General features: G+C 49.4%; 1 protein-coding gene and 1 long non-coding RNA gene across 7 annotated transcripts in view; both read left to right on the forward strand.

The window, feature by feature from the left end:
- Positions 1-9,778, forward strand: part of LOC114865452 (uncharacterized) — a 43,800-nt gene extending 34,022 nt beyond the window's left edge. For 3 of the 6 annotated variants that reach the window (XR_008696066.1, XR_008696068.1, XR_008696067.1), the window contains one exon: positions 334-9,778. This is a non-coding gene — a long non-coding RNA (uncharacterized LOC114865452). The remainder of the gene's footprint in view (positions 1-333) is intronic. The other 3 variants (XR_008696069.1, XR_005898323.2, XR_008696070.1) reach the window with 3 other exon arrangements.
- An 892-nt stretch (positions 9,779-10,670) lies between these two features.
- tmem170b (transmembrane protein 170B) lies at positions 10,671-20,930 on the forward strand. Its single transcript, XM_029166589.3, has 3 exons — positions 10,671-11,305; positions 17,196-17,366; positions 18,253-20,930. Exons 1-3 carry the CDS (start codon positions 11,143-11,145, stop codon positions 18,381-18,383), a joined length of 465 nt encoding a protein of 154 aa, XP_029022422.1. The 5' UTR covers positions 10,671-11,142; the 3' UTR covers positions 18,384-20,930.
- The last annotated feature ends 5,264 nt before the right edge of the window (positions 20,931-26,194 follow it).

Genomic DNA, 26,194 nt, shown 5'->3' on the forward strand with positions numbered 1-26,194 from the left:
ATCCAACAAAACGCACCTAAAACACTGACATAACCCGGATTACACTGCCCGGCTTTTCATAAACCTTTCTTCGTGTGTAAGTGATTGCTTAGTTTGTGTGGCCTACCGGCCTTCATCTTGTTAAACCGGTCTCAGTTCAGCAGAATCGGTGGCGTACAATCAATAAAGATAAATAAATACTGGAGAACAAGCAGTGCTTTATCTGTGCTGCTGCGTATTAACAGATTTGATCCGTGTTTCCAAACTGCTGCGTTGAACATACTGTATTTTGGTTGCGGGGGGACGGAGAGGCTGCCTGTTGATTCACATCTCTGGTCGTTGACCACCCACCAGGTTGTGTCATCACAGCGGCTCTGAGGGCATCGTGTCAGCTCCCTGTTGTGTTTGTGTGTTTGTGTGGGTGAGAAAGAAACTGAAAGAGAAAGAGAGACGTGGGCAGACTGACTTTACAGACATAAGATGACTCACTTATGTCAAAAACAGGTTTGTCCAACCTACAGGAAAAGCAGATGAGGTAAACACACATTTTATCTACAATTAAGACTATAGATTATAGGTTACTGTGAAGAATCCAAATCGATTGAATATCCAGACTGTGGGATCAGCCCCGGAGCGGCCGTCTCCGTCGGACCCCAGCGTTTGTCGGGGGGTCCGCCTGAAAAAGCAAAGTGCCAGACTCAGCCTGTCTAAACAGGGACAGAGGCTCATCTCCGTCATCACTAACACGTGTTGGCTTAAAAAAACGCAAGTGGCACAAATACAACTTCATCATTAACCTAGTTTGTCATTTTAGTAGATGTGTCTCACTTTTGAATTTCATCATCTGAGATTAGGTTGCTAAATAGTAGCAACATTTATTTCTGTAAATACTGAGCAATTAAATATTTAGATTCATAAAGACTAAGCATGAGGGTTACCAATACATATTTATTTATGATTTTAGGGGAAATAAGCACAACCCAGTAAAATCCTGAGCACAGGACCGCTTCCATTCCAGCCTTTCAGCCCTTTCTTCCAAACTGTGTGAACCAAACGTCACTGTGTGATCCTCTATTTGGGAAATTCATTCACAAACTATCAAAATCACAACCGCGCACAACAACAATAACCTTGTTGCTTGTTGTTTTATTCCAGCTAATTTGTGTTTTCAAACTTCCCATCGCTACAAAGACCAGGATGACACGTCTCCATATGCGTCGTAATCACGGAGATTTATGATGATTACAGTGACGGAGAGGCTGGCATCTGTTTTGGCTTTAAAGCGTCCAGTCTGGAGGAAACATCTGCGCAGTTTGACTTCTTTCTCACCGAGCTGTTAAAAACACTCAGTTGTAAGGTTTACTTTCACAAACGCAGGCCAGTTTTCCCCTTTCCTCTCATGGCAACAGGCTCAGAGAGCAGCACGAAACTAAAAATGATAATAACATCCCTTCATATTTCTTCTGAATGAAGCCATTAGCGATGCAAAGGAGAGCTGAACTGTGTGTGCACAGGGCTTTCCCCCTTCGCTGTAATTATTCCTACATTTGCATTTCAAATTCAATTCTCTCTAATAGAGGACAGATTACTTTCTCTCCCCGTTTCTGTCACAGTGTAAATAATTCCACATTTCATTTCACAGACGGCGGCATAATGACATGCAAATCAGTTCACTAGACTGAAAAACCCCTGATGCCAACGAACAGACAGCAGACTTTCTTCTTGGCACCACAGTCAATTTGGGATGAGTTTATTTTACTGTGATGGAAGGACAGAAAGGAAGACTTCCAGCAAGAAGTCGCAAACGCAGGACTTATTAGTGTCATGAGTCAGTCTGAGTTAAATGTGGAGGAAGCAGCCAGGATGTAGCTCTGCTGACAGAAGTCCACTACTGACTCTTGCTGGTGACAGTTCTGTAAATATTGTTGCAGTTCTTTGGCAAATATTGTCACACTCAGCCTTCAAGTTTATCTAATTTCTCCCCCGTCGCCCCTCGATTGGCTTAATTACCGTTAGTTACTGTCTTATTATTCTGTAACATGAATCGTGAGGCTTGTTCTCATTTATTAATTGGCTACCTTTTACTACCCACAATGCATCTGGACCCAGCTGTGAAGGCCACGGCGTGTCGATCATGTCCAGTGGCTTTGCTTTCGAGGCGCGGAGCAGACAAAAACACTGCGCTGACGCACAAGGATGGGACTCGAGAGCATCACTAATCACCGGCTTTTAATTGCAGAATTAGAGCTTCTCCGACGAGGCCACGTTCAGTTGAGAAGGCGACTGACATGCGAACACACGGGCCACTTTGCTGTAACACCAGCTCCCTCCCTGTGGTGGACTGAAATAGCTCAGGCAGGCACAGCGCGCTGCCATAATTAGGCCTGTTTCTAATAAACAGCGACAGAGGATGTCACAGCTGTCGGCTCTGCTTTACGTGGACACGTGTAAACGGCTCAGAACCACAGTCAGGGCGTTTCTCTGACTGTGACGTGCTTATTTTGAGTGGATAGATGTACTGCATATAGGGACGATAACAATAGGACAGCTGACATTTGTTCTTGCTAGAAAACATACATCTTGTGCTGTCCTCAGCTTCACATCAACACACCTACAGCTTTTTCCTGGCAGCTGCTCCTGTTAATAGAGCTACTTTCTTTCTCTCTTCCAAGGAAGCCTGTGTCCTGCCAGCTGAGGTTTCTCTGCGAAGCCTTTAAAAGACCACGTACCTCATACCTCAGAACCTGAGTCACTGCCCGATGTTCTGTTCTGGTCGGCCTGACTCATAGGAGGACAAACATAAATGCGCGGGACCTCTGCGGATGCCTCTGTGGCAGCTTCTTTGCTCCACTGGCTGCTGTCCACATCAGCTTTAAGCACGGTGACCCTGGGATCAGGCTCGCATGCCTTCCTCTTGAGCTCAGCCCAGATCAAGAAAATGCTCGGCATTCTGGGGGCTTTGACGTGGGGCAACTCTGCTAAACATATCAGAGGGCGAAGTGTGGCGTTTATGTTGAGGAATGTCTTTATTCTCGTGTACTGAAAGCTATTTTCCAACCAGGCTTTAGACCGTGCTATGCTGCCTCCGCTCCGAACGTGCCACTGGGCTGGAATCCTCGGAGGGAGGCTGTGAAAATGCAGTTGTGTGCGCTTTGTGAGTAATGTCATTAAGTTCAGGCCGAAGTATCTGCGGATAATGTGCCATTTGCTGATGAAAGACACGCAGCCTCTAGAGACACGGCTCCCGCTGATGGGAGAAGCAGCCATCCCTCCCCCTTCATTTGAAGCTTCACTGCTGAGCTGTGACCCGTCCAGTCGCTGGGCCCGGATGCGTGCATCAGCTACTGCCACATGCAGCAATAACATAACCAGAGAATGTGACAAAAGATAAACCACCATGATCTCAGGACACAGATACTAAATGTTTTGTAAACACAGGATTAGATGGAATCAACGGCCTAATCTTCTTATCTGCTCAGATAAATCTAAAAATACGTAGTTTTCCACCGCTTCTTCAATATTTTAAAGGGCAGTAACAAAACCGCCACGTTTAATTGTCTTGTTCTCGACTTGTGACTGTGTTTGAATCCTGTGGTTGAAGGTCAGGGCCGCTGTGACGCAGGAGCAACCGGAGCCACAAATGTCCACATGTGGATCAACTGGTTCGAGCGAAGCTCCGAACAGTCGTCTAAACCAGCACAGCAGCCTGAAGTGCTGCAATCAAACGAAATCAGGCATCGCATTAAACTAAATGCTGAAAACAGGAAAGAAGGCTTTGAGCAGGTTAAGACTTATTGAGAAAATTGAGCCACAATAAGATCCAGATGTCAGAAATGGGAAAATGCCTAATGTGTGATGTTCTGAGCTCCGCGCTGCTGTTTGCACCCCAGAGGAAGCTGACGCACAACTTTGTCATCGTATTCACTTTGTTTCCACGTGGCACTAATACTCAGACTTCTATTTATAGCACTTGGAGGACACTGGCTGAAATACTTCCCAGCATTTTGGCTCATTGCTATTTTTATCATTCCTGAACCAGTTTCTTGTTGTGGGCGTCCCTAAGAAACAGTTTGTTCTTGTACCTGTTTTGAGGAGGAATCAGCAGCCTGTGATGGATTCAAAGGGAACATTGTTTTTGTTTTTCTCGTTTCCATGCAGTTGATGATGCCCTGTAATTTTCAGCCGCTGCAGACTGGCACAGCTCAGAAGCCACTGACATCAGCTCAAGGAGGAGCGATCCTCATTCAGCAGCACATTTAACCTACAGACGCGATGAGATGTGTTGCTTCGTCTGTGTTTGTGCAGATGTTATGTGCGTCTGGGGTTTAGTTGTGTTATGCAGCTTCACCTGGAGGTGACGTCAGGTTATAAATGATCTCAGGGTCTAAAACGATGCTGATTTAAGGTTCTGGTGGCAAAGAAGCCAACTCTGAGACCCTTAAGGATGGTTATCCATAAATCTGCAGTCAAATCTCACAAAATCTGGATAAAAGATCTGGATTAGGGTGTAATTTTACTAAATTACACCTCGGATGCCAGAAGAAACATGCCTTTCTCAGTCTCAGGTTTCTTGCCTCAGTATTAATGACACATTTGAGCCCATAAATGTTGTCTGTATTTTTTAAATCTGCCTTTGAGGCTCATTCGTACACTTTTCTAACCCATCCGTGCTAAATCACTGCACATTCACACCTTGCTGCTCCTCTCCACTGCCTTTAATAATTAAAGGAGCCGCTTTCTTCTTGACTGCGTGAGCAAATCCTTGCCTCACCTGCCTCCAGGCTCCGCTTCTGATGAAACTGTCCAGGCTTGAAACAAAACTTGATCAGTGCTGTGTAGAGGAAATTACTGTATGTCAGTCAAAGGAATCTTTCCGTGAAGCTGCCACTCCTTAAATAAATAGTGATAGATTCTGGAGAAGGTTTGCTTTGTTTATCCTGAGGCTGAAGTACACTGTAGAGCACATATAATACATTTCTTATATGTACTTTTCATTTTCATTTTCTAAAAGGCATTTCTTAATCCATAATTTATGAAGTTTGAGCACAGGGAACCGAACAGCGCGAGTTCAGGGAAGCAGGCGTCTCCATATGTTCTGGGAAGGAGCCACCCGATGATGGGAAGCTCTGGAGCAGTGGCATCACACCTCTGACAAGCATGAGATTTATTTAGTCTATCACCACCGGCGACATCAGGGATGACTCATCCACGGTTTTATGTCCTCTGGACTTCGGAGGAAAACCTACGGAGTAGCTGAAGGTAAATATTTATGTGGAGTCATGCTATACTAGTGGATGAGCTGTACACCCACAACCCTCATAACTCAGTGTGGTTAAACTCTCAGGCAGAAAACTCTTTGGTGATAAAGTGGGAATGAGCAACTTACTGTACAGTACCTGCCAGTTACAGTAAAATTTGTTCGCGCGACGATGATAATTATCTGTGTTTGATTGCTTTGAGGTGCACACGATGCGTCTGAGCAGGTTGTGTCTGTGCAGTTAGATAAGGCCTATGGAGGCTGGACCTGCAGCTGCTGCTGCAGGGGACGAGGACGATGCGGGCTCAGCTCAGGGCTTTGCTGGTGATTCGTCACAGGTGTAGATGTGTGATCAGGGCGAACTCTCCCGCTCGTGTGTGGCTGCTGTTGACATCAAATCCACACATTTCATAGCTCCCCTGGACTGTGATGGAAACAGCTCAGGTTTATGTGGGTCATGTCGTCCTGCCTCCACGCACAGATTCCAGACCCGACGGGCCTGCTGGGGCCGCATGGTTCGGGCCGCTTGGCCGACTGCAAGCGTGCTGGGAACGTTTAATGCTTCTGGAAAGTCTGGTGCGCTTCACCCACATACCGCTGGCATCTATTTCTTTCCGTTTCCCCCGCTCCCGGCGAGTTATAGTGACTCTGGGATGGATGTAGGCCTCCGGGGGTGAGCTAAGCTGGAATAATTGAAGTTACAGGTTCTGTCTGATTCTCTGGATGAATAGTTTGCAGTTCTGTGCTCCTCTGTTAGACATGCTCTGCCGTCTTGAAATGTTAAGCATTCATTCGATAAGGCCTTGATGATGAATCCTACCAGGGATCTTACTGTATTTACTGTCTTTCCTGTCAGAGCTCAGCTTTTTTTAGATGTTCATAACTTACAACTTCAATTATAAGTTACAAGTTCCTCCACAACAATGTGGTGTTGTTGTTCTGCAATAAACCCCCATCAAAGTAAAACATTATTAATGAGGACAAGTAAATTACACAGCTCCTTGTTTTGATATTGACCAAAACAGAAATTTGGGCCCTGGGGGAAAGTTTCTCAATGAAAGAGCAGATTCACCCACGTGCAGGAACATGAAGCCGCTCGTCCTAATGACTCACTGCTGGAGTTTTCAGTCTTAGCTAAACATTTCTAGCCATTAGCATCAGCCGAGTCGTCCTGCCTGAAGCAGTATGGATCTCAGTCCAGGTTTCCCACAGTTGAACAGCGGCATCGGTGGTCACTCAACACTTTTTGATGTACCCTTCAAAGAGGCAACATCCCTCTAATCACATAAACCCTGAAACCCCTGAACCACTGGCTTCCAATGCAATAAATTACCTCTTCTAATATGTAGCTGTTAATCATTTGCGTCATGTGATTTCCCCCGAAATAAAAAAAGCAGCTGAAACGAAACATCTTTAAAGCGGGTGTTTGTTTAGAGGAGAATAATGGGAAACGTGTGCCAAAAGCAGTAATGCGATGATATAAGAGACTGGGAGTGAAACACGGCAGACGGGATGAAGTCAAGGATATCCTGGAGGCAGATTGTGTCAGACGCAGGTGTAGCTCTTAGTTGTGGTCAAGTCCCGAGTCTCAGGTGCAGCTATTTTCATGTGGAGCCAAGAGAGATCAAACCCCATTCGTTCAAGCACGGCCGCTGTTTAAGCTGTGATTGTGAGCACCTGCCTTTCTAGGGCCATCAAAGGTGAGCTACAATAGCCTGGCTCAGGATCATCTGGGAGCTCCTTGTTCTCACTACAAAGGAGGCAGAGGACCGGCCCGTGAACTCGGCTTGACTTCACATTTGTCAACCTCAACTCCACACAATTGAGTTTTTTGGTGTCCGTTTAACTGGGACACAATAAATCTACAAATTGCTTTGATCTTTCAACAATTATTGGTTATAAGTGAAATCATCCACCTATTATTTATGTCATAATATTCAAAATGTCAGAATAAGATTTAGAAAGAAGACAGATGTAACTGTGAAGCAGCACAGTTCCCATAATGTCTACGTGAATGAAACCCTTGAAGAACGCTGCCACAGTTTTTAAATTAGCGGTTTACCACCAACAGAACATCAGGATGGGCTCTGAAATGATTTGTGAGCAGACATCGCACCTTTGTTTACTTTAAAGTTGTGCTTTTTAATTAGGCTTAGTGGTAAATCCAGCAGCTCAGCTCAGCTTAGACAGAAGACAGGATGCTGGCACAACTCCTACTTCACAGCAGCTCCAAAGCCCACTGGGGAGTGCGTCAAAGCTGCTTTCTCAAAGGAGTGGAACGCAGCATTCAGCAACCTGAAAGTTATAATCATAGACTTTCTTTAGCTAAGACATTTATTTTGACTTTGGGAGCCAGTCTTCCTTCGTGGAGGCTGCCGTGTTTCTGCTACAGCCCAGTACAGAGACAGGACGCTTGTGTTTTAATGGGAACTCTCAGCTTGAATCTGAAGACGTCTCTAATATTACGGCTCTAACATACAGTTCCACTGTTACAGGTTAACAAGTAGAAAGTAGTTTCACTCACTATGAGCACAAATTAAAACTTCTATTTAATTACTAACAAGAAAGTTATGTTAACAAGCTAGTTTGGTTTTCATATGATCGTTGGATTTTGAACGCAGTGCGAACTAAAAATGTGAAAAACCCAGAAGCACATTTGAATACAGTGAAGGCAAATGGACGTTTTCTACAATTCATATCCTCCAAGTGGAACCAAAGGGAGCAGCGTGAAATTTAAAACAGTCGTCAATCATTCCTATGGATTTATGATGTTCCCTGGTATATGGCAGCTGGAAGATGATGCATGTCTAATAGTAGAGCAGCAGCACCTCGAGTCATCACAGCCAGTTGGCTCCAGTTGATGTCTTCACTGACAGCGATGTTGGCCAGATAGGGGGCTTTGCTCATGACTCACCTGGGTCAGGGCCGTCTGCCCGAGGGGCGGAAATGACAGAAAGAGAAAACATTCCGAGACCACAGCACCCGCAGCTCAGTGAGCCGGAGAGGAGGGGGTATTTCACCTTGCAGTTTCAGTTACAGCCACCCCGAGGTGAAGACAATAGGCTTGATGTATGTGTGATTTGAAAAAGACATAATGCATCTGAACTGCTGCAGGTCTGTGCAGAAGCCCCAGGCTGAGTCTGTGGGCGAACACAATGCCAGCGCGGATCTGTCTGGGATACGGTGACGGCTCATGTTGCCCCCAAAAAATCCCCATTTGGGACAAAAACATTTGTCAGGACCCTTGATGGAAGAGGGGATTCACATTCACGCCTCACCGTTCAAAAGCAGAGGCTGACAGTTCTAAAGAATGCAGCGATGACACACGCAGGACGGGAACAATGGCGGCAGCGGGGCCTCAAGAGGCAAACACTGCACCGACATTGGGTTTCACTGTCATTTTAACGCCTTCTAACCCACTAACCCTCTGACACTTTGTTTGGTAGCCGTCTGAACATGGAGGCGACTGCTAGAGAGCAAAACTCCAGGCAGGGAAAAATGAGAGAAGGAATCCACCTGCTGGCCAACTGCAGGAACCATCTCATCCATCAAAGCAGGGCCTTTTACATGACATTTTAATCTGCCTGCTGTCCAATTAAGCAGTGATCATTAATTATGTGTCAGATGTGATTCTTGTTTGACCTTTATTTTAGCATTCAGCTGGCGCTTCATTAAATCGACGCTGCACTGAATGCATTTGATATGTTAATATCTTGTTTGTTTTCCATGTGCTGGAAGATCTCCTCCTTCGGTAAACAAATCTGGGTTTTCCTGGGGGTGAAGGAAAAGCAGAGATATCGTTCAGCCGTATTTGCTTTCATTAGTCGACTGTAACCCCAAAGAGTGAACGCGTCTTTTGTTCCCACATCTGTGCTCTGAGATGGTTCAGATCAATTCAAAGATGTGGAAAGCTGTGGGAGAGTCAAAGAACTCTTTCATCCCACTGCTATGACCACTGATGTGTCTGTGCCTTCATCTCCCCCACCCACGTAGCTCCACCTCCCCCAGAACGCTTGATTTCACACAGCTGATCATCCACGTTCCCAGGATCAACCAGAGAACAATTACTGATGAAAGACTTCCTCCAATGGTAGAAATAAGAAAAACAAAGAGGCTCCAGATTTTTGCTTGTGATGCAGATATTTGTATTAGCAAACACAGTTACTGCACAAATCTGCTTTAGATGAAAAAACATCTGTGGCGATCGAGCTACTGGAACAAGTTACTGTACTGTAAATACTCATATTTAATGTTAGCAAACAAACTTTTAAAACTTTTTCCTCAGACCTGTCTGTTCTTGTCAAGTGAGAGAAAAGAGGTGGAACAGGATCCCTACAAGAAAAGAGTGAATGGAGCTATTTCATCAAGCAACTTTATGGTGATATATCTAAATATATCTTTTACACATAATTGTTCCAGATCATATACAGTAAAGGATTTGCCGTACAGTACATTCCAACACCTCTTTCCTATATTATTTAAATGAATTTTCTCACTTTCTAATATTGGTTGTTTTCAACCCATACATAATTAAAGCTACATTGGCATAAAAAACGTGCAAAACATGTGCATGTGTTTCCTTCTGATTCAGCAACACCTTGAATCTGTGAACGTTTGCACTTAGAAGAAGGTCCCACGGCTTCAAAAGATGTCAAATGTCATGATGTTTCGTCAGTCTCATACCTCTGAACTGGGACACTTCTTAAAATACTGCGCTCCTCAGAGGAATGATCCAGAACATTCACTGTCTTCATAACACACCCGTTCTGCCTTATCTCTCTCTGATGCTCAACCCATGAGAGGCAGATGTGTCTGAGATTCACACTATTTAAAATAGCTTTCATCTCATTCTGCACTCATCCTCCTGGCGTTGACGCTCCAGTTCACCTATTGCTGTTTTTTTACGGTAACTGGAAGGAGTCCATTTCAACGTGTTAGTAGATGTAAATGTCACATTTATTTCAACGTGTGGATTATTGTGGGCTGATGCGACAGGTAACGGTCAGTACCTGAGTCCTGTTGTCTGTCAAACAAATCTGCGTTACTGTGGGAGCAAGAGTAAAACACACAGAGAGGATCAGAAGCACTTTAGGGATGAAGAATCAGTTTAATTGTATAAAAGATACAAACTCTAGTCACATTTCATCAATGTGTACCCTCAACTGCTTGGGTTGATGTATTACAGCTCACTGGTCCAGTGTCTTACATATAGTTTGCTCCATATCACATTATTGTTCAGATACATAATTATATAGTTTTAACATATAAAAACATATATATGTAAAACGCACGTTATGAATCATGGGGGACGTCAGCTGTGAGACGTCTACGGTGGTCTGCATTTCCTCGTTTCTGATTGGCTGGCTCTCGTTCCATGCTGACGGGACCGCTCGTGCGGCCAGTGCGGAAAGTTCTGGCTTGTTGCTTAGCAACCACGTTGTTTGGCTCATTGGGGCCTTTTAAAATTAAACCCACAAATCTATATAAATCTGAAAATCTATTTTTAGCTAGAGAAATGTGTGTAAATATGATATTAACTTTAATTGTTTCATGTATATGTTATTGTGAGGTTTTGTGCGCACTAATCGTCCCGCCTTCATACACACCGAGCTAAAGGTGTTAGCTAATGATGCTAACAGCGCAGCCCTGCGCCGAGGAGACGCTGGCCCTTTAAGGGTTATGTAGCGGGGCTAGCCGATGTACGACTAGCCGTCCGTAAGTCTCCGTGCCATCCCCGTCATGGCCTCCACACAGCCGACACCGACGCCAGCGAGGATGAACCGACCAGCCAGCGGCCCTTCCCTTCACGGAACGGAGACGGACGTCAAGCCCAAGCAGAGGCACCGGTAGAGGCGCGCGGCGCCGGGGAGAGCCGCCTCGCATCTCATGCCGCCCCGGTCTCCTCCATGCCTTCGTCTAAAGCCCGGAACGGCTACTCGATAAAGATGGGTGCGAACCCGGGCGGAGGCGGCGCAAACATGACCACGAACCGGGATTATTCCGTTAATCTCTCCGTGCAGCAAGTGCTGAGCCTTTGGGTGCAAGGCGCGACGCTGCAGCACTTCACAGGTACGGACGGCGCCGTTATACGTGCTGTTTCATCGCACGCTCGTGATGCTCGCTGGCACATTTTACGCATCCATTGTTGGAGCAGAATAAACGTGCACATGTGCTATTTCTACACACGCACAGTGAGCATGACGGGCAGAGCGGTCCCCGTCGGTACCGCGCCAGCCTGGCGACGGATTGGCCGCCGATGCCGGTCGGGCCACGCGCGCAGTCAGATGATGTGCAAATAATCCCCCCATGCGGGTAATGAATCCTCATCCTGCGTGAATGCGAACTGGCTGTGTAGTAATTGATGTGTTGTCGCCCACCCTCCCTCATTCTCCTCCTTTTGTCTTGCAGTGCAGTAATTAAGGGGCAATTAGAGGCAGCGTCCTCAGAGCGGGATGCCAGGTTGGGAGGGGGGGGGTTCTGCCTCATCCAGGGGCGTTCTGAAAGCTATAGTTGGGCCATAATAAGCAGAATACGTGTGGCTGGAGCGTTATGATGAGCGTGATGAACACCTCTTCTTGTAAGTGACGGTCGGCAAATGAGTCGGTCTGAGGTCAAACCTAAATTAATCTTAAGGAGAATTGCGGAACACTGGACTTTTTTTACCTTTTCTTTTGCAGACGGGCTGAACTTCCTCACGAACCTTCACAGGGCCAACATAACTTTACAGCATCGGCATGATTTTCTAATTTATACGACAGATAATAGAAATTCTCCACTTCCTCCCCGTAGAGCAATTACAGCAGAGCTGGCACGAAGCCATCATTATAAGATGCTGCCGGCGTCCTGTGTTGTGGAACATATCAAGCAAGAACGTACTTTAAAAGGGGAGCCGCTGCAGGGGAGCTTCCTGCTGAGTCAGCAGGAAGCTGCAGCGCATGGAGACAGTTGTGCAGCAGCGGCGGCGGCGGCGGCGAATAGAAAGCTGTGCACAGTGTTCGTGAAGCTGCCGCCCGAGCCGCCCTCAAGTTCACCAGCCAGGTGAAAAACGACCTGTCCAGACATTAGACACGGCCCGAGGCCGGCGGGGGGGCTCACAAATACAGGAGCAGTACCCTCCAGAGGCCGAGGTGAACCTTTAGGCTGCATCAGCCCCTTTAACCCACGAGGCCCCGGGGAGTGGCTTAAACAAGTGTATTTCCTGTTATTGAGTTGTGTGTTCGCTGCGGTTTCATTTCTGCAAACTGTGAAAAGAACACAAAGGTTTGCTTCATGAGCTGCAAATGTGAGCGGGCAAAAGGTCAGGCTGTGGTGGAGGAAACAGGCTTAGGTTAAGTCTGTCTAAGCCTCATAATAGCTCAAAGCCTGCAGGTGTGAATATGTGTGTACGTATGGGAAATAAGGGTTAATACAGTCTACAAATGTATAGATCATTCTAATTGTGAAAATTATTTTAGTAACTATGACTTGAAATCTAATATTTGAAATATCTCCTTTAAATTCCAGCACATTTAGATATAGATGCTGGTTTGATTAGATTGTGCGTCACCCAGTTGTGTTTGTAACTAAATCAATTTGCTTTTCAGTGATAAACACGGCGTTTCCGTTCTCTTCACATCTGCATGTGGGTTGTTTCGGCCCAAACTCTTTTCTTGTGGCTCAGCTGTTTGCAGAAGATAAGCTCACTGTTTTCTTCCTGCTCAGCACCGAGGCACAAATTTAGCACTAACCCAGTGACACATCAATCTTTATCCCAGCAACTGTTACAGACCCAGTGAATGTGGGCTGTAATAGATGCACGGCCTTATTCATTTACGGCCCAGGCCTCACTGCAGTCGCCTTCATGCAGCGTTTCCACCGCCGCCGTGCTTCCATCGTTCCTGCTCCGGACCCTGATCTGCTTCCAGCCGCTTTGACTTCTTCATGTTCCGCGTGCTCCATCAGCTCTCTGGCCTCTTACAGGCCAATAACACGGTGCGCTGCTTGTTCCGCGCTCCGCCGCCGACCGTCGAGCTCAAAGCTGCGGTGCCGACGCTAATCCCGTGCTCTGCCTGTGTTTGCGTCTTTGCCTGAACGTCTGACACAGCACATCATCACCCACGGGAGCTCCTCCCGTGTACTTTAAAATCAGATGTTTGACTCACCTTCCAGCATCTGTTAAGTGGAAAAAAAGACCTGCCAGGAGTCATTTCTGACCAGAGCAGGTAACGAGCCACGCGTCTTCACTGAAGCCTTTTAAATCATCACCTTTTTGCTTGGGTGTTTTACACCAAGCTCGTAACTCATCCTGAAGGAAAACAGAAGTCCCTGTTGGACACGTGAATGAATGGGTTCAAACAGCCTGGACAGCGTGCAGACAGCGGTTACTGGTTATCTATCGAAGGCCAACGACAAGTCAGAGCACGAATCAGTGAGAACATATGCATTCAGAGGAAAACGTATCAGCTCATTGATGCTGGACCGCGCTGATGAAGAGGTCGGTGATGAAGAGCGATTGTAACTACAGGGTGGGAGGCGTTTAACAGGCAGACGGGATGTGTGAGTGTTGTCAGAGGCTGTGACACAACAAGCTTCAAAGGACGCATTGATTTACAGATGGGAACTTGAAGCTGGTTTGAACAGTCCGGTCACTTCCCAGAGTCTCTGAAGCTGTGCATCAACCTCAGCGATGCCTGGCCTCACAAACGCTTCCCATCACGGCTGAAGGTCAAAGAGGTGGTGACAGACGAAGCGGAGTTAAGCAGATCAGGCGTCTCCCTCTGTCTCCCACTGCCTCCCACTGCCTCCCTCTGCCTCCCTCTGTCTCCCGCTGTCTCCCACTGCCTCCCTCTGTCTCCCACTGTCTCCCACTGTCTCCCACTGTCTCCCACTGCCTCCCACTGTCTCCCTCCGTCTCCCACTGCCTCCCACTGTCTCCCACTGTCTCCCACTGTCTCCCACTGCCTCCCACTGTCTCCCTCTGCCTCCCACTGTCTCCCTCTGTCTCCCTCTGTCTCCCACTGTCTCCCTCTGTCTCCCACTGTCTCCCACTGTCTCCCACTGTCTCCCACTGCCTCCCTCTGTCTCCCACTGTCTCCCCCCGTCTCCCACTGTCTCCCACTGTCTCCCTCCGTCTCCCACTGTCTCCCACTGTCTCCCACTGTCTCCCTCTGTCTCCCACTGTCTCCCACTGTCTCCCTCCGTCTCCCACTGTCTCCCACTGTCTCCCTCTGTCTCCCACTGTCTCCCACTGCCTCCCTCTGTCTCCCACTGCCTCCCTCTGTCTCCCTCCGTCTCCCACTGCCTCCCACTGCCTCCCACTGTCTCCCTCTGTCTCCCACTGTCTCCCACTGTCTCCCACTGTCTCCCTCCGTCTCCCACTGTCTCCCACTGTCTCCCTCTGTCCCCCACTGTCTCCCACTGCCTCCCACTGTCTCCCACTGCCTCCCACTGTCTCCCTCTGTCTCCCACTGCCTCCCTCTGTCTCCCACTGCCTCCCTCTGTCTCCCACTGTCTCCCTCTGTCTCCCTCCGTCTCCCACTGTCTCCCACTGTCTCCCACTGCCTCCCTCTGTCTCCCACTGTCTCCCTCTGTCTCCCACTGTCTCCCACTGCCTCCCTCTGTCTCCCACTGTCTCCCACTGTCTCCCACTGTCTCCCACTGCCTCCCTCTGTCCCCCACTGTCTCCCCTGCCTCCCACTGTCTCCCACTGCCTCCCACTGTCTCCCTCTTCTCCCACTGTCCCTCCTCTGTCTCCTCCCACTGCCTCCCTCTGTCTCCCACTGTCTCCCTCTGTCTCCCTCCGTCTCCCACTGTCTCCCACTGTCTCCCACTGCCTCCCTCTGTCTCCCACTGCCTCCCTCTGTCTCCCACTGTCTCCCGCTGTCTCCCACTGCCTCCCTCTGTCTCCCTCTGTCTCCCTCTGTCTCCCACTGTCTCCCTCTGTCTCCCTCTGCCTCCCACTGTCTCCCTCTGTCTCCCACTGTCTCCCACTGTCTCCCACTGCCTCCCTCTGTCCCCCACTGTCTCCCACTGCCTCCCACTGTCTCCCACTGCCTCCCACTGTCTCCCTCTGTCTCCCACTGCCTCCCTCTGTCTCCCACTGCCTCCCTCTGTCTCCCACTGTCTCCCTCTGTCTCCCTCCGTCTCCCACTGTCTCCCACTGTCTCCCACTGCCTCCCTCTGTCTCCCACTGTCTCCCTCTGTCTCCCTCTGTCTCCCACTGTCTCCCACTGCCTCCCTCTGTCTCCCACTGTCTCCCACTGTCTCCCACTGTCTCCCACTGCCTCCCTCTGTCCCCCACTGTCTCCCACTGCCTCCCACTGTCTCCCACTGCCTCCCACTGTCTCCCTCTGTCTCCCACTGCCTCCCTCTGTCTCCCACTGCCTCCCTCTGTCTCCCACTGTCTCCCTCTGTCTCCCTCCGTCTCCCACTGTCTCCCACTGTCTCCCACTGCCTCCCACTGCCTCCCTCTGTCTCCCACTGCCTCCCTCTGTCTCCCACTGTCTCCCACTGTCTCCCTCTGTCCCCCACTGTCTCCCACTGCCTCCCACTGTCTCCCACTGCCTCCCACTGTCTCCCTCTGTCTCCCACTGCCTCCCTCTGTCTCCCCTCTTCCCCACTCCTCCCTCTGTCTCCCACTCTCCCTCTGTCTTCCCTCCGTCTCCCACTGTCTCCCACTGTCTCCCACTGCCTCCCTCTGTCTCCCACTGTCTCCCTCTGTCTCCCTCTGTCTCCCACTGTCTCCCACTGCCTCCCTCTGTCTCCCACTGTCTCCCACTGTCTCCCACTGTCTCCCACTGCCTCCCTCTGTCCCCCACTGTCTCCCACTGCCTCCCACTGTCTCCCACTGCCTCCCACTGTCTCCCTCTGTCTCCCACTGCCTCCCTCTGTCTCCCACTGTCTCCCTCTGTCTCCCTCCGTCTCCCACTGTCTCCCACTGTCTCCCACTGCCTCCCTCTGTCTCCCACTGTCTCCCTCTGTCTCCCACTGTCTCCCACTGTCTCCCACTGCCTCCCTCTGTCTCCCACTGTCTCCCACTGCCTCCCACTGTCTCCCTCCGTCTCCCTCTGCCTCCCACCCGTGCCCTGTTCCTGCGTCGGCCTCCGGTCCCGTCTCCGACGTCTCCCTCCGCTCCACAGCGCTGGTTGGAGGCGTAACTGTGTCCCGTCACTCAGGACAAAGAGCTGCTGTGTGACCGCGCTGTCACATGTCTCTCTGCCGGATCGATGCCTCGCTGTCGGCGCGGTGACAGTAGAGCGACGCGGCCGAATGCGTGCGCCGAGGCTCTGAGAACAGAACCGGGCCCTCAGGCGTTTACGCCACACAACAATGATGGCGCTTCCTGTTTATAGCGAGCGGCCCAAACCAAACACAGCATTCCAGCGCTTCACTGTGCTCATTGTTAAACGTGGGTTGAGCTCCCGTCTCCGTGTGGCTCCGGTGCCAGCGCTTCGATGCCAGGGACTTTAAAGCCCTTTTATTATTTCCTGGTCTGAGCCGTGAGAGAGGCAGCGAGGGTTTGCTCTGAGTTAACACTTGTTTTGTAGGAGCTCAGTGTCTAATCACATCATTGTTTGCTCTTTAGTATTTCCCCGTGATTGCTAATTTACAAATGTTGAATAGTTTCTCTGCTTTGCAGCTGACGGCCTGAAGCTCTCACAGAAGGCGATTGCACGCTATTGTTTCCGATAAGGTTTTCCATTTACGGCCCGACGTCTGGCTCCCAGCAGCGCGTCTGAAACCTCCCTCACTCGCACGCTTCTCCTCGGCTCCATTAACACGGCCGGCTGCCTCTTTGATGAGCCCCGACGTGGATGGTGGCGGCTGTAGATTAGAGTCCTCCCTCATCGCAGGCGTGTGCAGCCTCAGTCCTGCAGCCTGCGCTGTGGCTGGACGTCCACCGCTGATGCCTGCTCATCATTCCAGCACTGGATGCTGCTGCTGTGCTGTATTTGACGCTGTTTCGCCTTTTCCCCCTCAGAGATGTGGTACTGGGTGTTCCTGTGGTGCCTCTTCTCCTCGCTCATCGTCCACGGAGCGGTGGGGCTGCTCATGTTAGTCATGCTGCAGCGCCACAAGAGGGGCCGAGTCATCACCCTGGTGCTGGTCAGCGTGGGTTTCCTGGCCTCGCTCTCTGGAGGCGTCATCACCAGTGAGTCCAGTTCATCTATTTGTGTGGGTTTCGTCAGGAAGGAGCCAAAAGACTGCGAGGTTCTTTGTTTGCCTTTTTTTCACTCAGGCAGCGTTGATCAAAATGAGTCAGTACATAAGTTTATTAGTGGATGAAAAAGAATATGTTTGATATTAACCTATACTCCAGTATGAATGGATGAAGTGGCTTCTTTACAAAACATTTAAAGACATTACCTGTGTTACTGTATTTGTACTGTAGAGGATGAGTTCTGCTCCACACGTGGACGCGCCTGTCGTCCCTTCACTCACGCTCTGCTCATCGTAATAGGTCGCTTTAAGGGTCAGTGGGCGCTTAACACACTGACAGACACGCTAATGAACGTATTGTTCCTGTGAGGCTTTGTTACACAATGGCACAAACATGTCACAGTCAGTAAAGTCATGTCTGCTGAGCAACAGTCACACTGATGTTTGAGTTCCAACTCAGGGCACGGCGCTATAAAAGTCACCGATGTTTGTCTCCTTGTGTTGTTCACTGTTGTTGGTCTGAATGCGTCGTCAATAAGCAGACGGAGCCGTTCATTCCCCTCGGCTCTGCAGCAGAGTGATCACGGGGTGTAAATAGACCTAAATCACCCTTCAGGGCTCACTCAGTGAATCACTCTCCATCACACACGGAGTCTCACTCCCCGAAATAGAAGCGTGCTTCATTATTAATGTGGCGCTGTTGACTGTGCACACACACCCCTCAGCTTTAAAGTCCAGGTTCGAGTGCAGGTGTGTGTAGAGCAACATCTGGGTATTTCTGTGTTTAAGCAGCACTGTGCATCAGATTTGACTCAAACACTGGACACAGGATATCCCAGCCTTTCGCCCCCTGTACTAACGCTGTGTCCTCCCCTCAGGCGCGGCGGTGGCCGGCGTCTACCGTGTAGCCGGGAAGGACATGGCTCCACTGGAGGCTCTGGTGTTCGGTGTGGGCCAGACCAGCCTCTCCGTCATCATATCCTTCTCACGCGTCTTGGCCACTTTGTGAAAAGAGAAACGCCCTCAACAAGTTCTAGACAGACTGAAATGGGAACACGTCAGCGGAGCCCGTCAGAGACTCCGAGGGGCTCCTGGAGGAGGAGAGGAGGCAGAGGTTCTCCGGACCTTCAGGGCTGGACGTTCTGTTACTGCCACAGTTGCACTGAAAATCCGCAGGAGCTGAGTGCGCGCCGCTCGTCTTCAGGTTGAAGGGCAGTGCCATCGTCGCTTCTGGACTTGAAAGCCATGTTTTGGGTCCGTCCCAGAATCGGTTCTTTGTGCCAACAGCCTTCTGTAGGACATCCGCTGCCTTCGTGGCTGCTGACTCATGAAGGCGTTCTGTTGCAGTCAGGAGGAAAAAACTATTTTTAAATACAGTAAGGTCCACGGCGGTGATGACCTGTAATAATGATGATCAGCAAGTCGACAAAAGGAGCCATGAGGGGTTTTTAGAGAGCGACATCCAAACTCTTCATCAGCAAAATCCTCCTCGTCATCAGTATTAAATATCAGCCTCGCCTTCAGGATCATCACGACCACCGTGACCAAGATGCAGCTTTGAATTTTGCACTTTGTAAATGTGGGAAACGCTCTTTGCCTGAGAGGAAACCAGCATCCGTGCTATGTGTGGTTCGGCTCATTAATTAAGTTCCAACAGTTTGGGGAATTGAGCAGAGACAGCGGTGGCCTGGGACCAGGAGGACGTCAGCTTGGTTCAGCACAGAGCTTCTGAGCCGCGTTCCCCTGGTTCCAGCGCCGTGCTCTCACCCTTCGATCATGTGTCGCTGAGGTCTGCTCAGCTGATCGCTCTCATTCAGGTTTGCTGAACGCTGCCCTGCCATATTTGCAGACAAGCGGTTCTGTGTGAGTCCAGTGCTGGCTCTAATCCTGTGGGACTGCAGCGCTTTCTGGATCCCTGCAGAGGTGATAATGTCATGCTTCTCCCTGGAGAAGGTCACATCCTGCTGCTCCCTCCTTGTTTCCTTTATTGACCCACGTTCCTTAAGTTGAACTACCTGCGCATTGCACTTAATTTAATCTGCCTTGTTTTAGCACAGTGTGCGATGACACTGGTGAGACCCCCCCCCCCCCCCACAGTATCCATTAACAAACATAGGGTTGTTTCTGTCTGATCATCTGTGAACAATGTGCGTGATGCTACTGTTTCTTTACTGGAGCATATGCTCGTTCTTTTTATAATGCTCATTATGTTGATGCTCGTTACACAGCAACAAACCCACTCTGGGAGAAGTTATGTTTTAATGCCAAAGTATCTCATTCAAGCTTTATTTACCATCATTGTGTCATAGAGTGTGTAACTCAGATAGACTCCTGTGTTCTTAAACGGCCCCAAGTTAAAAACATCACTGCTCATATGAATTGGAAGGTGTGTGTGTGTGTGTGTGTGTGTGTGTGTGTGTGTGTGTGTGTGTGTGTGTGTGCGTGTGCGCGCGTGTGTGTGTGCGTGCGTGCGTGCGTGCGTGTGTATAAAGGTAAACATGGTGTATTTGTATGAGTTATGTAATTGACACGGCTCACCTTCAGTACCAGCGAAGCACACAAGGGGGCAGCATTGCACAGATGAATCTGCAGCAGGAGCCTGGATGCTGAAAATGATGATTGTTGATTTGAATATGGCAAAAGTGTTTTGATACGTAAAAATGTCTTCTATAGGGGAATGAGTAGTGATGTGAAACTGCCCTTTCATCCTCTGAATGCTCCGCACATCGTCCGTTGCGCCTGCTCTGAATGTTTCAGCTCAGCTTTCAGGGACCAAATGTGCTGATGACTCACCTGCTGTCACAGCTCTGGCTTCTCTGGGTCAGTTACGTGTTTGTGTAGTGGCCGGGGTCTGTGTGTTTGTGCATGTGAGTCGAAGGCGGACCCCTACAGGGCGAGGACCTGATCGACGCTGTCTTACATAAGGTGGTGGAATATTTGTATTTCTGACCAATGAACCTGCAGGAACTGGACTGGACGCTTAGACCAGTGCACTTACTGTACATCCTGAGCTGTATATAGCCATAGTGTCCAAAGTGTGTGTAACAATAAATGTGTAACCAACAGCTGACATGAACAAGCGAACCACTGGATGGTGTTTGAGTGTATTTGCCCGGTGCCATGACCCCACAGAGTATTTGATTCAGCCGCTGTGTGTGTGTGTGTGTGTGTGTGTGTGTGTGTGTGTGTGTGTGTGTGTGTGTGTGTGTGTGTGTGTGCGCGTGCGTACGACTACTAAAAGGCCTCCAGACTTTTAAAAGATGCCGGCGCTCGACGCTCCCGTCTCCTTTCCGCTCCTTCAGCCTCCTGTGGTATAAAATGCCACACGTCCCTGTGGACGCTGCTGTGATGCAGCTCTGGTTACGCGTGAATGGACTCTACGGACAATCCAACGAGAGACTCTGTACAAAGTGGCACTTGTAGATACTGTACTATATGTTCTTTTTTAATTTTGTACCAGCCGTGCTGCTGATATTTATAACTATTGCCTATTTATGTACAGATTGTTCTCCTGTACATACTCAGTCACTTGAAATAAACTCTTTTGCAGTATAAATAGTCGTGTTCACGTTCCTCATGTCCTGCTCTTCCTCCTCTCCTCTTTGTTCAGCCATCACTCCTCCTCCTCCTCCTCCTCCTCAGGGTCCTTGTGGTCCAGCTTGGCTCATCCTCCACTTTCTGGCTGCGTTTCTGACCTGCCCAGTCAGGTTTTTGTCTGATCCACCTCCCTCCTGTTTGTAGCTATGAGGAAAAACACCTCAGCTGATGACAGAGAGCGAAGAACATGTCTGTGTGAAGACTGGGAAACCAGTCTGCACTGAAGATCAGTCATTGAATCTGTGCCAGTAGTGCTGATTTGGGCCGAATCATCTCTGGGCTCTGATGAAGCTGCTTGTTGGTCGTCGGGTCGGTTTGTATGTGTTTCCGTTATTTTCCAGTTTAAAGTGTCTGGTCGTATAATGCATACTGGTGCCCTCTGGCCACATCCTTACTACACCTGCCTCCTCCTGTGGCCCAGTGTGTGAATCCTCCCTGACGACCCCGTCTTCCGCCGGCTCGCGCTCGTCTCCGGTCGCCTCTCGGCCGTACGTGCTCTCCGTGCTCTCCTGCCGGGACCATTTTTAGAAAAGCAAAAGTTGTGTTTGGCCCGACCGGGGCGCGAGGAAGTGGCCTGTTATCATTGGGTGGTATGATACCCAAAAAAAGCATTGGGTACGTGATGGCTCATCAGTGTAATGACAGGAGCAGCTCTATGACTCCATGAGCTAAGAAAACAGCGGTTAAAACAATCTGATGTGACCTTTGCTTTCTTCACATGGGACTAGAATAAACATCCAAACATCTGCACGGTTGTTAAGGCTACTGTGTTTATAAGGGGAGACATTTGAATAACTGTGAAGGAATTTAATCAGCGTGCCTGCGGAGTGGACAGGACAAAGGTTCCGCGTCGTTATCACCTTGTTTTTTGTTATTTTATTCTTTAATGGCCTGCGACTGTGCCTCTGGTTTCCCTGCAGCTGAGCGGCGCTGATAAGGGGTCAGGAGCTGCTAAATGAGGCCAGGAAGCGTGTTGTAAGAGGTCAAGGAATGCGGCTTTGGAGTTTGATGAGTGTTTGGTAAACTGGTGAAAATGACAATGAACTGTAAACAGATGAAGCCGACGTCGTGCATGAACGTCTGTCCGTTCCTGCAGAACCAGACGTGACCTTGTGTCTCGCTTCAGCTCAACCATAACTGCATTTACCACCTTGAGTATATTACAAGAAGCAAAAGCGAACTCACAAATGTCATGTTTTATGTTAAATTATGGGATTTTTAGAAACAGCTGAGATCAATTAGGAGCACTACTATCATCATCAGAATCCATTTCCATCTCCTCCAACACCCAACAACGCTTCTTGTATCAGGTATTAGGTTTTCATTTTTCATGTGTCCTGTTCCCAGTTTAATTGGATCTGAGCTCTCTTTCATGTGAAGCTCGTCCCTCTGCAGATGTTGGCCCTCCTCTGCCTGCGTGTTTACAGGCTGCCGGAGCTGCTTCAGTACTGATGGAGCGGGTCTCCTGCTTTCTGAGAGCTGGCCCTTCATGCTGGCCGCCGGGCGACTCGCTGCTATTGTCTTATTGTTTCCTCCACAGGAAATACTCAAGAGTTGAGCGTGAGTGCAGACGAGGGGATCGCATGCTTGCTTTGAACACAACACCCCCTCAACAATGCCTGGACGCGGGCCAGGCCTTCAGACCCGCTGGATCACCGCACATTATTGACCTCGCCTTTGTGCTCCTTGACTCCACTCCAGTCGCTCATAAAGTACAGTATATAAAGCCAGACGACGGACAAACAAGCAGGAGGTCAGTCTCCATCGCGCTGTCAGAGCAGCGCCTGCCGTCTGGGCCGAGCTGTGATCTCCGTCTGGGTTTACTTTAAGAGAAACCCTCCGTCCCCACCTCCCGGACTGTCATATCCTGGAACATATTCTGCTTTAGTGTCAACACAATGAAATACGAGGACGGACGGGGAGCGTGTTAGCGCTCGGAGGAATGCTAAAAATGTTCCTTATCCAAATATTAGTTCTCTGATGTCATTTCAAAGAGGCCAGTGACAGATTTAGCCTCATTATGATTCCATTGATACGTTGACCTGAGGAAAAAACAGCCCATTGTTATGGCGATGATGGTGATACATATTTTATCATTTATAGGCAACGAGTTAACAAGAAAGAAATGGGCTCTTTGAAGGGTTTTAGGTGGTTTAAATGGAAAAAGCTTCAGGTTAAGTGTAAGAATGCAAACACTGGAAGAAGCTGGAGAAATAGTGAGACACGTGTGTGCGCGAAGGGACAATTTGTGCCAAACAAACAAAAAGAAGATGTCACAAACATGAATGTGAATGAGAAAAAAAAGTTACTGATAGGCAAAAAACCTGAAATTTCAAAGAATGAAAATATGAAAAGTGATAGATGTTTTGCTTGGTTGGAGGATCTCAACCTGTCCCGTCTCCCTTCGTCTCATATCAGGTCCAGTGACACCGGCACAAACCTGCACGACGCGCTTCTTGTGCCAGTAGACGGCAGTAAATACGCACTTATCACGTGTGAGGAGCCTCTGTGCCTGTGAAGCTGCTGCTCTCCTCACCGGCCACTAGGGGGCAGCATCTCACCCCTCCCTCACCCGCTCCTGCACGTCCACTGGTGGCGCTCGCCCTCCTGCTGGGTCAGAGAGCGCATCAGCGATCATCCTGTCCGTCCAGGCATTTAGACAGAAAACCTGACTTTGTTTAATTTGAAGAAAGTTTACAACTTGGTGATGACGTTTATTTAACTTTAAAAAGCACCTCCGTGTTTGTTTATCATAATTAGAGTGGACTCAGCCACGTCCAGAGGCGCTGACTGTATCAAACCTCCGCCGCAGCCTTTTTCTGCCTCTCCCTCCGTCTGAGCCTCGTTTCTGGTCCGTTTCAAACCGCTCTGGTATCGGATGCGTCGTCGAGGGCAACGTGATGCTGAGACAGGTCTTCGGCGCCGAGGCCGCAATGCGTTCCAGACCCGAGGAGTTCCTCTTCACTGCGTTATGTAACGCGCCCGCATCAGTTGTAACTGAAAAGTGTCTTGTGCTATAAACAGGCTTCATCCTCATCTATAATAGATCCTCTGTGGAGGAACCTTTGTTGTCCCGGAGCTTCAGGACGACCTGACGGCTCAGAACAGTTACATAAGAACAGGGCTGCGACTAAAAGCTGAGTTAATGTGATGATAAACTGAAATAAAAGGCCTTGTTGCTCTTCTATGTGTCCGTTTTGCATCTATGTCGTCTGATTCTATCTGTGGTTCCCGTTTATTTGGATCCTTTTGTGATGTTCTCTCCTCTTTGTGCTGTTTCTCACTCTGGTCGTGGTCTTGTGTGTCTCTCTTGACTCCCGGCATCTTGTGTTTTGTTGTGTTGTTGTCTCGTGTGCACATCCCGACACATCATCCAGACGTTTCCTGCCTCTGAGAGCGCTTTGGGCCGCTCACCGTCGATCCTGGGCCTCCTCGGTCCCACCTCTGGGAGGGGACAATGGCGCTGCTCTATGGGGTCATTGACCTAGTGGCTGCTGGGCTTCTCCACCGCCCTGTGGCAGCCATGACTCCTCCGCAGGTGTGAGCTGAGCGTCGGATCCCGCGCCATCGAGCAGGTGTGGAGGTATGTAATGACACGTAAGGCTGGCGTTCCGCTGACTGCAGCCTGTGCAGCAGGTGTGATGGGGGGTGGGGGGGCTTCCGTGCGTAGCTGATGTTCACGTGAGGGATTCGAGGCGCCGGAGAAGCTCTCGATGGTTAGTGGCAGAATGTGATGCAAAATAAAAAGATTGATGGAGGTGATTTCAGTAGAAAGGAGCATTGTTTCTGTGGGACATGGTCTTTATTGGATCTATTTTTTGTCCTCGTCTCAGTCAGAAGATGCTGCAGGGTCGTGGGGAAACATCTGAGCTAAGTTTGAGGCCCGGTGTTGTGAGGCTGGGTTCGTGGGTGGGCAGAATGTGGGGTAAAAAGAAAGAGCAAAGAGAATGAGTCACCATTGAGTCCCAGGCTAAATATAAACACATCCACTCAGACACACGTACATGCATACGCTTCTCCACGCGCGGCTGACATTACATAAGCTGCAGTGTGGGAGGTGTGATGCCAGCCATGTATAATTCATCAGTGTGGGACCGAGCTGAGGGAAGGCTCTCGTACCGAAGCCCCGGCTGCGGCGCTCAGTCAGTCCGTCGGCGCCGAGCGACAGACGACCCGGAGGCTCCGCACACGGACGCACGCAGGACCGCGTCCCCGGAGCCGGAGTGAGTCGGTCCAGAAGACGCCGCTTCAGGCTCCGTCCGCTCCAGCACAGCAGCTCTGCTGCTCTTCTGACGTGGATGGACTGAAATCTGAGCTCACGCGGCTTCAGTCAATGATCCACCTCGCCTTTTTTTTCTTATTCCTCCATGTTTCATCTGAGGCTTTTGAGCATTGCTCAAATCCGTGTTTTCCAATTAGTATTAAGCATATGAGAACCAAACTCAGATGTTAATCCACTCATGCCTCCACCAGCTCGTATGTGGTGATAAACAAGCTGTTGGGATTCTCTGGCCTCAGCTGCTGGATGACGAGCGAAGCTGTGAGGCTGCGCGTCAGACCGAGAGCTGGGAAGACGTGCACTGCATTTACTGAATGCACGAGACGGTTTAAGGACAAATGAAAAAGGGAAGGAGACACTGTGTGTGTGTGTGTGTGTGTGTGTGTGTGTGTGTGTGTGTGTGTGTGTCCACAGGGGGCACAGCAGAACCAGCACTGAGCTGCTCACATGACCTGCTGTGTGTCTGTCGTCTCACTGCTGTGTAAGATGTGTTTTCACCCAGACGAGGGGCCAATGTGGCTCCTAGAACAAAGCAAATGATTTGATTAATATAGTTAAACCTCCGCCCTCTTATTCAGATCGGCTGACGTACAAGTGTTTCCTTCGTCAAATGTCTTTAAAGGTCCTGTGACATTTGTGGTTCATGAGATTGTGAGAATATTAACAGTACGTGTTTGTCAGTGTTTGGTCGCAGGAGCCTCGAGCGTCTGGTCCTGAGGCCGTTCTCAGCCTCCGCTCTCTTTGGGGAACCACTGTGTGTCAACAGCCGTAACCGCGCCGCTTTCGCTTCTTCATAAGCGCCAGAGGAACAATTCTAAACAAAGAAACAAGAGCGTTTCAGCCTTGACCTGCTCCTTTATCTCAGACCTCTGCGGCGCACGTGACGCCGCGCTTGCTTCGTTTAATCCGTGTAATTAAACAGGTCGTCCCCGCTCCCCGGCGAG

The sequence above is a fragment of the Betta splendens genome, chromosome 11 (genome assembly GCF_900634795.4).
Source record: "Betta splendens chromosome 11, fBetSpl5.4, whole genome shotgun sequence".
Lineage (NCBI taxonomy): Eukaryota > Metazoa > Chordata > Actinopteri > Anabantiformes > Osphronemidae > Betta > Betta splendens.